This window comes from Astyanax mexicanus, chromosome 10 (genome assembly GCF_023375975.1).
Source record: "Astyanax mexicanus isolate ESR-SI-001 chromosome 10, AstMex3_surface, whole genome shotgun sequence".
In the NCBI taxonomy this organism is placed as follows: Eukaryota; Metazoa; Chordata; class Actinopteri; order Characiformes; family Acestrorhamphidae; genus Astyanax; species Astyanax mexicanus.
The window spans coordinates 4009220-4020335 of record NC_064417.1 but is presented as its reverse complement, the minus strand read 5'-3'; the positions used below and the strand labels follow the sequence as shown (position 1 = coordinate 4020335).

The 11116-nt window shown below is 34.0% G+C and overlaps 2 protein-coding genes across 2 annotated transcripts; both read right to left on the bottom strand.

Moving 5' to 3' along the window:
- Positions 1-702: 702 nt before the first annotated feature.
- LOC103034045 (transforming growth factor beta activator LRRC33) lies at positions 703-5504 on the bottom strand. Its single transcript, XM_007228370.4, has 2 exons — positions 4426-5504; positions 703-3079 (listed from the first exon to the last, which is right to left on the bottom strand). The coding sequence occupies exons 1-2, from the start codon at positions 4501-4503 to the stop codon at positions 1220-1222; spliced, it is 1938 nt and encodes a 645-aa protein (XP_007228432.3). The 5' UTR covers positions 4504-5504; the 3' UTR covers positions 703-1219.
- A 6-nt stretch (positions 5505-5510) lies between these two features.
- LOC103034367 (tumor necrosis factor ligand superfamily member 13B) lies at positions 5511-10719 on the bottom strand. Its single transcript, XM_007228371.4, has 6 exons — positions 10366-10719; positions 10170-10209; positions 9922-9978; positions 8574-8686; positions 7570-7720; positions 5511-6039 (listed from the first exon to the last, which is right to left on the bottom strand). The coding sequence occupies exons 1-6, from the start codon at positions 10573-10575 to the stop codon at positions 5927-5929; spliced, it is 684 nt and encodes a 227-aa protein (XP_007228433.3). The 5' UTR covers positions 10576-10719; the 3' UTR covers positions 5511-5926.
- Between the last annotated feature and the right edge of the window lie 397 nt (positions 10720-11116).

The following is an 11116-nucleotide window of genomic DNA, read 5'->3' as shown; positions in this document are numbered from 1 at the left end:
GCCAACTGTAAACTAAAATAATGGCATTTAAAATTGTGGCTAATTGTTCAATTATGACTATAATAACAATAAAAAACACTTATATGGACAAAAGAATTGGGATGCCTGCTCATTCCTGATGAGGGTTCCTATTCCTATTGGGATGCCTGATAATTTTTTTTTTGTTTGTTTAATTTGTTTAAAAGCATATTAAAAAGGTTTAACCTTTCAGGAACTATTTTTACTAGATATTGGAGCACCGCTGTGAAATTTCAATGCTTTCAGTGTCAAGAGCATCAGTGAGATGTTGGATGATCTCTAACCTACCTAATCCCCATCTTATTCTAAAAGTATAGGATGGATTATTCCAGAGAACACAGTTCCACTGCTCCACAGCTCAATACTGGGAGAGTTAAACCCCTCTTGCCCACACCTGGCATTTGTCATATGTCCAAATAAATCAGTGGTCTAATACTTATTATCAATAATCTGCAGTTATAGATCTGGTAATTGTATAATACACACATTTGGAAATATAGTGTATAAAATAAGGGTTTTTTGTTTTACCTGGTAAACAGTAGTACACCCATGACCTAGAGACCTTCTTTCAAAAAAAAAAAAAACATAGCTTAAGTTGTTTTATTAGAAAAGAAATCCACAAATAACATTGTATTATAGTTATTTATTGTTTATTTTTTGGTCAAGACAATAATTTCATATACAACTTCAACATTAACATGATTAGACTAATTTGTTCACCTCTTACAGCTTATTTACAAGATTATATATTGTAATTCGCAGCATTTATTTGCAGAAAATTAGAAATGGCTAAAATAACAAAAAAGATGCAGAACTTTCAGACCTCAAATAATACAAAGAAAAACCGAAAAAGGCCAGAAATCAATATTTGGTGGAATAACCCTGGTTTTTAATCACAGTTTTTTTCATGCATCTTGGCATCATGTTCTCCTCCACCAGTCTTACACACTGCTTTTGGATAACTTTATGCTGCTTTACTCCTGGTGCAAAAATTCAAGCAGTTCAGTTTGGTGGTTTGATGGTTTGTGATCATCCATCTTCCTCTTGATTATATTCCAGAGTTTTTTTTTTGGTCAAATCAAAGAAACTCATCATTTTTAAGTGGTAACATTTTTTTCCAGAGTTACAATAAAACTACAGTCCTTGTCTTGACTTGATAACTTTAAATGGTTTGTTGGAAATGTAATTATGTGATTAATCATCAAACAATCAATGATCCTTTCGCATACATTATTTTCACAAATGCCACAACAGCAAGGAAGATCATTACACATAACATTACTGCCCATATAATACTTGGACTAATCCAAAAGACTGACCGACACTGTATGTTGTGGTTTAGTAACGAGTGAAATGTAATATTGCCAGCAGACTCGTACTGACAGCTCGCTTGATCCAGGTCTGGAATCCTGATTTGACTCTTGTTTAAAACGCTCAGCCATCTTGTATTGCAGCAGCTGTATGCATTATTGCTGATGTAAATTAAATCCAATGTTACAGCTACGTTTGTCAGTACAGAGTCTAAAGAAGTGAAGTTATTGCTTCGTAAATCGAGGACCGTCAGGGGTAAGCATCGAAAAGATTGTGAAAGGTTGTGGAATCTGTTGTGAGAGATGTTTAAACTTCGTAACTTCGTCATACATGGAATAAACACGCGTGAACTGCTAGCGTTACTGTTGGAAATGCTTAATGATTTAAGGCTTCTCTGCAAACCTTCCAGAGATCTTTTACCTAGAAATAGGTTTGTGTTGCCTGCTAGATCAAGGGACATTAACTGGGTTTTTATAAAAGCATAAGGTACTATGGTTTCTAAGCCATTTTCTCTCAAATCCAGATGTTTCAGGCTGCGGATTCCCCTGAAGGACACACACGTGTCTGTTGATATGTTAGTCTTTGCTAGACACAGCTTTACGCCATTGCCTTTAAGGATGAGCATCTCTAATTTCGGAAGGGAATCAAAAACTACTTTTGGCAAGTATTCAATTTCATTATCCTGCAGATTTATATGGCGCAGGAATGGCAGGGAGATGGGCTTTGCTTGTGTTTGGTTGTCGTCGTCTTTTCCCAGCATGCCAAGGCTGATTTTCTGCAGACAATTATCACTCAAATTTAGCATCTCCAGATTCTGCATCAGATCGCTTAGAGACGTTAAAGAGAAATCTCTGAAATCATTAGCTTTCAAGTCAATGTAACGTAGTTTCAGAAGACTCTTTAGAAGGTCTTTACTGTCACTTGTATTATTTCTAATTTCTTCTGTGTCCTGGGTTAAATTCTGGTGTAACAGTTTAGCTTCAGAAATGGAGACTTCTAAACCTAGAGCACCTATTTTGTTGTACTGTAGATGAAGATACTTGAGCCTATTCTTTTTAGGGAGGACAGGAAAGTATAGGAGGTTATTATAGCCTAAATCCAGATTTTTAAGGAGATACATGTTCTCATTCTGTTGACTGAGGAAAAACTGTATCGAATTTTGGCTCAAGTTGAGAGACGTTAATTGATAAAGCTGAAAATCACAAACGTGCACTAGATTATTCCTGGCCAGGTTCAGTACTGATAATTTCTCCAGATGTTCAAATGTTCCTTCTTCGATTTCAAAAATATTGTTGTTTTCAATATCGATACTGACGAGGTTCCTGTTGTTGGCGAACAGATCCGGCGTAAGTCTAGTCAGACTGTTCCCATTAAGAGCGATCTGTTCTAGAGCAGTAGCATTCTGAATATAGAGTCCCACGGCTTCACTGTCCAGATTATTCAAAGAAATGTCCAACTGCTTCAGTCCGTAAAGGTTCAGAAAGGCTTTACTGTTGTTGATGACGTTGCTGTCCAGTAAATTCATTGCAAGATTCAAATAGTCCATGTGGACCAATTCCTTAAAAGCATCTTTCTCTATAACATTCAGACGGTTGTAGCTCAGGTCGAGCTTCTCAAGGGTTTTGAGGTTGAGAATATTTAAGTGTTCGATTGCATTATTAGACAGATCCAGTACTTGCAGACTGTGGTCCAGTTCCACAGGAATCGAGGAAAGATTTCTATTTTTCCAGGACTGCTCCAAAACACTCGGCTAGAAGACATAATATAGATATAATCAAAATGTCAGTATATAAGCTTTTTACAATAACTTTTTATTTTGACACTGGTAGGTAGGAGTGTCTAATTGATTGGACAATAAGTGGACACAGTGTTTAAAAACTCCAGCAGCAATGCTGCTCTATATGATCCACTCATACACAACAGCACAACATACACTAACACCTTGTACATCCCCACCATGCTAATCAGTGCTAATCACTACAGAGCTGAGAATAATGCCAATAATGCAAATAACCCAATAGCCAAATAATAATAATAATAATAATAATAATAATAATAATAATAATAATAATAATAATAATAATAATAATAGATGCTTTGTGGTGGAATATACTGTGGGGTCCTGACCAGTGAAGAACAGGGTAAAAGCAGGATAATAAAGAATGCAGAGAAACTAAAGAAAATGATCAATGCAGCTAAACAAAATGTTTAAAAAAATGCAGAAACAAAGAGGTGGCTATCCCTTGTAAAAAAAAAAAAAAAGGCATTTAAGTATATTTTTAAAAAGTATACTTAACATTAAAAAGTTTTTTTTTTGCACTACAAAATAATACATACTAAAATACATAGTAAAAGTACTATTTTGGAACACCTTATGGCAACTTAAGTATATTGAAATTTTTGTAATGAAGCTATATTTAAATACAACTTCTGGAACCTTAAGTAGATTTAATTATGTGTTTTTAAACATAACTTAAATTATTGTTTTTAATACAATTGAATTATTTTGTAAAAAAAAAAACACTAAAGTGCACTTTAAGCAGTATTTAATGCCACTACATATATTTTCTATCAACACAGCATTTAATTTAAAAGCATTTTTTCTAAAAATAAATTTTATGGAAATACAGATATATATATATATATATATATATATATATATATATATATATATATATATATATATATATGTGTGTATTTTTATAATGTATATTAAATAGAAAATTTACTTTTGGTATCCTTTACCTTATTTGAACATACTTTTAATGCTCTTAAGTATAACTCCTTTTCACAAGGAATGTTATGCTTGATCAGTGTATATAGGTAAATACATTTATAGCAAAATATGACAATTTGTAAAGCACAAGAAAGTGCTCAAAAGTTTGAATTACTTAGAATATTCAGCCATTAGGATCAAAAAAGGCTCTCATTGCTAAGTAAAAACAATAGGAACCATCAAGGTCAGCAAAACATGATTGAGTTCATGTCCATATATTGTAAGATAAGTCAATAATATAATTATCATTACATGCTCATCAGTATAAAATACAATACTGAATTAATTGACAGATCAAGTTTTTTGCAGTTAGATCTTACCTTGTATGTCACTGTAGAGGAAAGTAGGGATGCACACAGTGTGAAGAGAACAAGGAAGCTGATAAAGTACAGAGCCATTTTTACAGAGTCCCTGATGAGTTATAATATGTTCCTTTATATATCTCCACGCTTCCACAGCCCTCATCACTCATGAGGAAAAAAAGGAAAATGCACCATGCACAACTCTGTTTGGTCCTGATATGGTCATCTTCACATAACGGAAACCTCTCTCTCTCTCTCTCTCTCTCTCTCAAAAGAAAATAAATATAGAAATGTCCATATAAAGGATAACGCATAAGTAAGCAAAACAGACAAAGCAAGCGGAACAAATTGACGGTATCATATCATATCATATACACATTTACACATGCACATCCTTTAAAAAAAAAAAAAAAAAAAAAAAACTTTTCCAAATCCTTTGGTTAATTAGCCTGGTTATAGGATTCCCCATTCCACTGCCAGCGACAAGCCAAAAGCCTGACCATTAAATGTAATATTCACCAGACATACAGTTTCTTTTCTCATCAGGACCAAAAACCCTTATTTTAAAGCAGCAGTACCTAAGATTTATTTCTGAGTTGAGAGGGGACATGACATTCTAATTATGTGTATGACTGTCCTAATACAACTATCCCACCAATGAAAAGTATTGGAACAGTGAGGCCAGTCTCTGACTTTGGACTTGATTATAAAACACAGTGGATCAAGACTAGCAGATGACATATCTCTCCAAACCATCACTGATTGGTGGAAACTTCACACTAGACCTCGAGCAGTTTGGACTGTGTGTCTCTCCACTCTTCCTCCAGACTCTGCTCCCTTGATTTAAAAATGAAATGTAAAATTTACTGGTGATCAGTGATGGTTTTATGGAGAGACATGTCTGTCATCTGCTGGTGTTGATCCACTGTGTTTTATTATCAAGTCTAAAGTCAGTGCAGTTTTGTTTTCCCACAAAATCTTACAGCACTTCATGCTTCCCTCTGCTACTGACAAGATTTCATTTTCCAGCAGGACTTGGCACACTGCCCACACTGCCAAATGTACCAATTGGTCTTATATAATATTAACATTTTATGAGACACTGATTTTTGTTTTTTTATTTGTTGTAAACCATAATTATTATCAACAATAAAAGAAATAAAAGCCTAAAATAGATCACTGTGTGTGTAATACACAGATTTTCAATTATATTCAATTTTTTTGAGATGCACTATTACAATACAGTAAGTTCAAGTTGTTGTATATTTTCTCATTTTGCTGTGAACAGCTCTTCCTGTCACAAGTGGCTATCTGACACTTCCAGCTTCTGGCTGTCACTCACGAGCATCAGGTCCCTGCAGCATCACTTCCTGACAGCACAGTAATAGCTCAGCTCAGCAGCTGGGTGAAATCGAGTGTGTCCACTGGCACTGTAGTAAATTCATTCTTTGCACTTCCTGTTTGTGTGTGTTGTTTGTTCTGGAGGGTTTAGAGGGCTGTACACTCTTGATAGCAGTTATTATAGCTGTATGACTCCAAAGAAGGTGGATTCGGTGTCCATGGCAATCTGTGCTTCAGATCGGTCCGGCACAACGAGCTCCAGCTCATCCTGACTGTGGAGTCTCGCTATGCCTTTTTAACAAGAAAGAAAAAAGATCAAACATCAGACAGACACTTCAAAAAAGGACAGATCAGAGAAAGCAATGCGTCTACTGGCACTGACTGAGACAACCTTCTTCATTCACATGTTGTCTTTTCTTCCTTTTTATATAATATTCAGGTACTTAAGCCACAGTTTCTGACCAGATTAATCAACTAAAATAGTTTATCATCTTATCAAGGCTACTTTCTACACCCTACATTTTAAAAATAGCCTTGTTACTCCTTTCTTCGTATGAAGATGAAGAGGATCTGTGCAGAGACTAAAAAGAACTCCAGACAAACTCCAGTCCAAATAAGCTTCTTTAATATATTTACATTCTAATAAAATACATTTATGTTCATATATACAGGAATATATGCAGGAAACAGTCTAGTCCATCTCAAATTATATTTATCATTATTATAACATTTTAATATTTTAACATTATAATCATTATGGCTTTTAGAAAAATGTGTTTAAGAAGTATTTTAAAAAATATTAACTATACACAAACAAACACCACCACAGTGGAGCATCCTTCCATAAGACACTCCATCGTTTAATATACAAAAATATCTAATAAAAACTACATTCTGAACTGTGGCTTAAAATCATAATAATGCTAAAAATATATAAAAAAAATAAAAATCTAATACATTTTCAACCCTATATTTAAGCCTCAAATGTCCCGAAACCCAGTGCTGTGTTGGATTATGAAATAGTGATATTATTTAAGATATTTTTATGTAAACTTTTGTCTTTTGTAAAGGTAAAGTATAACCTGTACTGCCCCCATCTGGATCAACCTGGTATTACAACCTGCTTGCTGTAAGACCAGACAGACACACCCACACATAGCTGAAGATCAGATTTTTGCCTTTATATGAGACCTAAAGACCTTTTAAGTACTGGAAGGGAAGTTACATAAATCCATATTTAGTTAAATATTTAAACTGGAACATTTATATATAAACAGCTTTGGAAAAAAAGGAGACCACTTCAGTTTCTGAATCAGTTCCTCTGATGTTGCTATTTATAGGTGTATGTTTGTGTGTACAATGAACATTTTATTCTATAAACTACAGACAATATTTCTCCCAAATTCCAAATAACAAAATACTGTCATTTAGAGATTTTTTTTTTTTTTTTTTTTTTTTTTTGCAGAAAATGAGAAATAAGGCTGAAACAAGAAAAAAGATGCAGAGCTTTCAGATCTCAAACAACGCAAAGAAAACAAGTTCATATTTATAAAGTTTTAAGAGTAAAGAAATTAATATTTGGTGGATAACCCTGGTTTTTAATCACAGTTTTCATGCATCTTACACACTGCTTTTGGATAACTTTATGCTGCTTTACTCCTGGTGCACAAATTCAAGCAGTTCAGTTTGGTGGTTTGATGGTTTGTGATCATCCATCTTCCTCTTGATTATATTCTAGAGGTTTTCAAATTGGTAAAATCAAAGAAACTCTTTATTTTTTTTTCAGTACTGTAGATTACACACACTAATGTATTTGCTTACCAGCAGTATAGCAGGTGTTTACAGCGTTCTCTTCAGGCATTTCCTGCAGACAGCGGAAGAGACTTGTGACTCTGTGGTTCCGCCCCGATACTCCTGATGTTTTTCTTGTGATTTCGTGACCCATAACTGTGCTCGGGTTCAGAAACAGCACCTAAAATTGTCAGCACATAAAAGCTCTATTTCCTTTGTTCCCTGGTTAGTCATTTTTAAAGCATTCAGGAATTTCTTCAGTCCTTTTGTACTAAAGCACATTGTGCAATGTTTGTTTTTCTTTATGACCATGATTTAGTGTTTTTTTTTTTTAATGTTATACTTGTACATGTGATTATACTCTAGATTAAGCTGGTCAATGCTTAGCTTTAAGCTGTTTAGTTTAGCCAGTGCAGAAAAATGGGTTCATATACAGTACTGTGAATTTGAGAAAAGCATATCCGAAAAGCTCTTTAACTGCAATATTAGAATCAATATTTTTTACATAGTATTATTGTCCAATGAAAAACGTGCATCTCTAAAATAGTGACTTTACTATAAATGTAATTTAATATAAAATAAGAGTTTGTTCAAGTAATTTGAACATATTTCTAGTGGTTTATTCACATATAATTGTTGGTGTGCATAATTATTACAAATATAAAAAATAATTAAAATGTAAATATAGAGAGAAATGTATTATATTCTTCCAAGTCCTTCATTTAGTTAAATGTGTACAAAGTACAAGGCACTGAGGACTTATTTAAATCCAGATCTTTGTAACCTAAAACAAAATCCCTGAAAACAATCTACACGTCCACATTCCTCCTTTTTTGACTATGTATTTATTTATTTGTATTTATCATTTTTTGTTGCATTGCATAATAAAAAAAGCATGATGCATGCTTCTATTATTAAGTGCTCAAGTGCTTAAGATCATTCTTAACTTTTAAATGAAAATATCTGTGTATCCACACAAGACTGAGCCAGTTCCATACAACAGATCATATATGTCGGTATATATGGTACAGTACCTGGCTGTACATCATGAAGTACCCGTCTTCCTTTACTATAATTTTATTGTTCATCATGGCTAGAGCTGTTCCATGCTGCAGAGCAACAGCCCATGGAATGACGGTCACATTTCCTGTACCCCAAAAAATAAAGGAGAAAATAGGATTAAGAGCTCTGGGTATTTAAAAGATGCCATTTTTTTCTGAAGTCACATTTATATTTATATCTTGAAAATAGTGAAAAAAAAAAAAACAATTAGTTTCTTTATACCTAAAAAAGGATCACTGCAATTAGTCTCTTAAAAGCATGTTAATAAGATTATTACAACAATGAAATTTAATCTGAGTAATTAATTCTATAAATAATTTAAGTGGAGTAGCAGCAAAATTGTTCAAAATTGTCCCTTCTTCCAAATAACCATATACAAGTTTAAGAGCATCAGCTGTAAAGTTACGAAGAGGTAGAGTTGGTATAGCCCTATTTAAATAATCTTCTAATCCAAATTATGAGAAGAATTACTTAACTACTTTAAGAAATAAAGATCAATCAATCTGAAATATCACAAGAACTTTGAAAGTATCCTCAAATGCACTTGGAAAGATCATTGATGAAACTGGCACTCATCAGGACAGCCGCAGGAAAGGAGGAGCAAGAGTTCCTCTGTTGTACAGGATAAATTCATCAGAGTTACCAGCCTCAAAAACGGCAAGTTATCACAGCTCCCCAGATAAGAGCATCTAAATGCTTCACAGAGTATTTTGGTTTATTTAACACTTTTAAGTTACTACATGATTCCTTATGTGTTCCTTCATAATCTGAATCACCGTTTATTTATAATTTATAATAAACTTTAAATGAGAAGTATCTAAACTTTTAACTGGTATATAAACAAATCTTACAAATTGCAAATAATAAATAGCCACAAATATTTTTATGTTATTTTAGCTAAGTATAATTATTATTATAAGAATGGTTATAAGGTATATACTAGGTCCAATACAAGAGTTCACTGCACAATTATTAACAATTAATAACATTAATAAATGGGTTTTGGGCCTGTTTGCATTTTTTCTGCCTTTTTGTCTGATTTTTAGTCTCTGAGTGAAAAGAATTGCCCCTTTTAAAGAACATCAACCTGCAGATTGATTAAGCTAAATCTGGCACATTTACATTACAAAATAACGATGTTAATTTATATTGTCTGTTATATAAATAAAGTCAAATCATATAATTAATAGAACCACTTCAAATTGTTTTAAAAGTGTCAGCAATATATACATTACTATTGTTATCGTCATTAATCATTACAATATCAAATCTCTATATTATTATATCACTACATTAATCCATCTGTGGTTGAAGTCTCACCTCTGAACTGTGGCTTTCCATCAGCTTTAGCGGCGAGCTGCAGAAACGAGAGCTCCGCTGTGAGGAGTACACACACACACACACACACACACACACACACACACAGCTATGTTATGCTATGAGTGGTTGAGCTAATGGATGTCAAATGTTGCCCCATACATGATCTGGCCCACTGTAGATCATGTGAAAATAGCCATACATTACAAGCATGCAAACTGCAAACATATGGCTGCGGGGTCGGTACTTACGTGTGCAGCCGGCCAGCTCCCGTTTGATTCGCTGAAAGCCCTCGGCGAGGAACCATTGGTCAGGTTAGTTTCCAGCGCATTGAGTAAACACAGTGATATAGAGAGTACGACAACCAAACATGTTGGAAATTCCGGGTAATTTCGGGGGATTCGAACAAAACCGCAATAAGTCAAACTGAGAAATGACCCAACATACCTCCCATGTGTCAAACATCAATATGTCATCGTTGAGTACGCTTGACGACTGGAGCTGGACGGACTGGAAGTGCAGATCCTTTTTGATTAGCCTCAGTTTGCCTTTCATGACACTGACTTCTTGGATCACCCAGAAACTTAAACTTAAAGATAATACAATTATATAAAAGAGCAGCGAAAAACAGCCCACAGGCTGCGTTTTAGAGAACATGGTTAACTGCGTTTACTACAGAAATTACTGTTCAAGTCTCGTGTCAACTTATCTAAAGCGGGTGGAGCCAAGAAGTTACAGGAAATTTTAAAAATAGACGTACAGAACAAAAGAGGAACTTCTAAGAAATTCTAAGAAACAAAAAAAAAAAAAAAAAGAAACAACAACTCTATGTTATTTACTTGTGCTGTTGGCTGTTGGTGGCCAGTTCTTTTTTTTTTTAAACCATGTGCTAGAATACCAATGGAACAAGTTTACAACATTCTCCATCAAATAATGTTCATTTATACAATAAACCAGTCAAGTTGTATAACAGCGGTCAGATATATGGAGCAGCCAAGGGTTTGTTTAATCATACAGGATTTGTTTGAGCTTGTTAGTGTTTGTGTCAGTCACTAGCTATAAATTCAAGTAATTCAGCATTCAAAATAAAATGTGAATATGAGAGCGTGAGAAGAAGGGAACGGAACGAGAAAACTGAGGAACTGGTGCCATGTTTCATTTCATGGCCTCTTAAACAGCAAATCCATGGAAGAAGCTC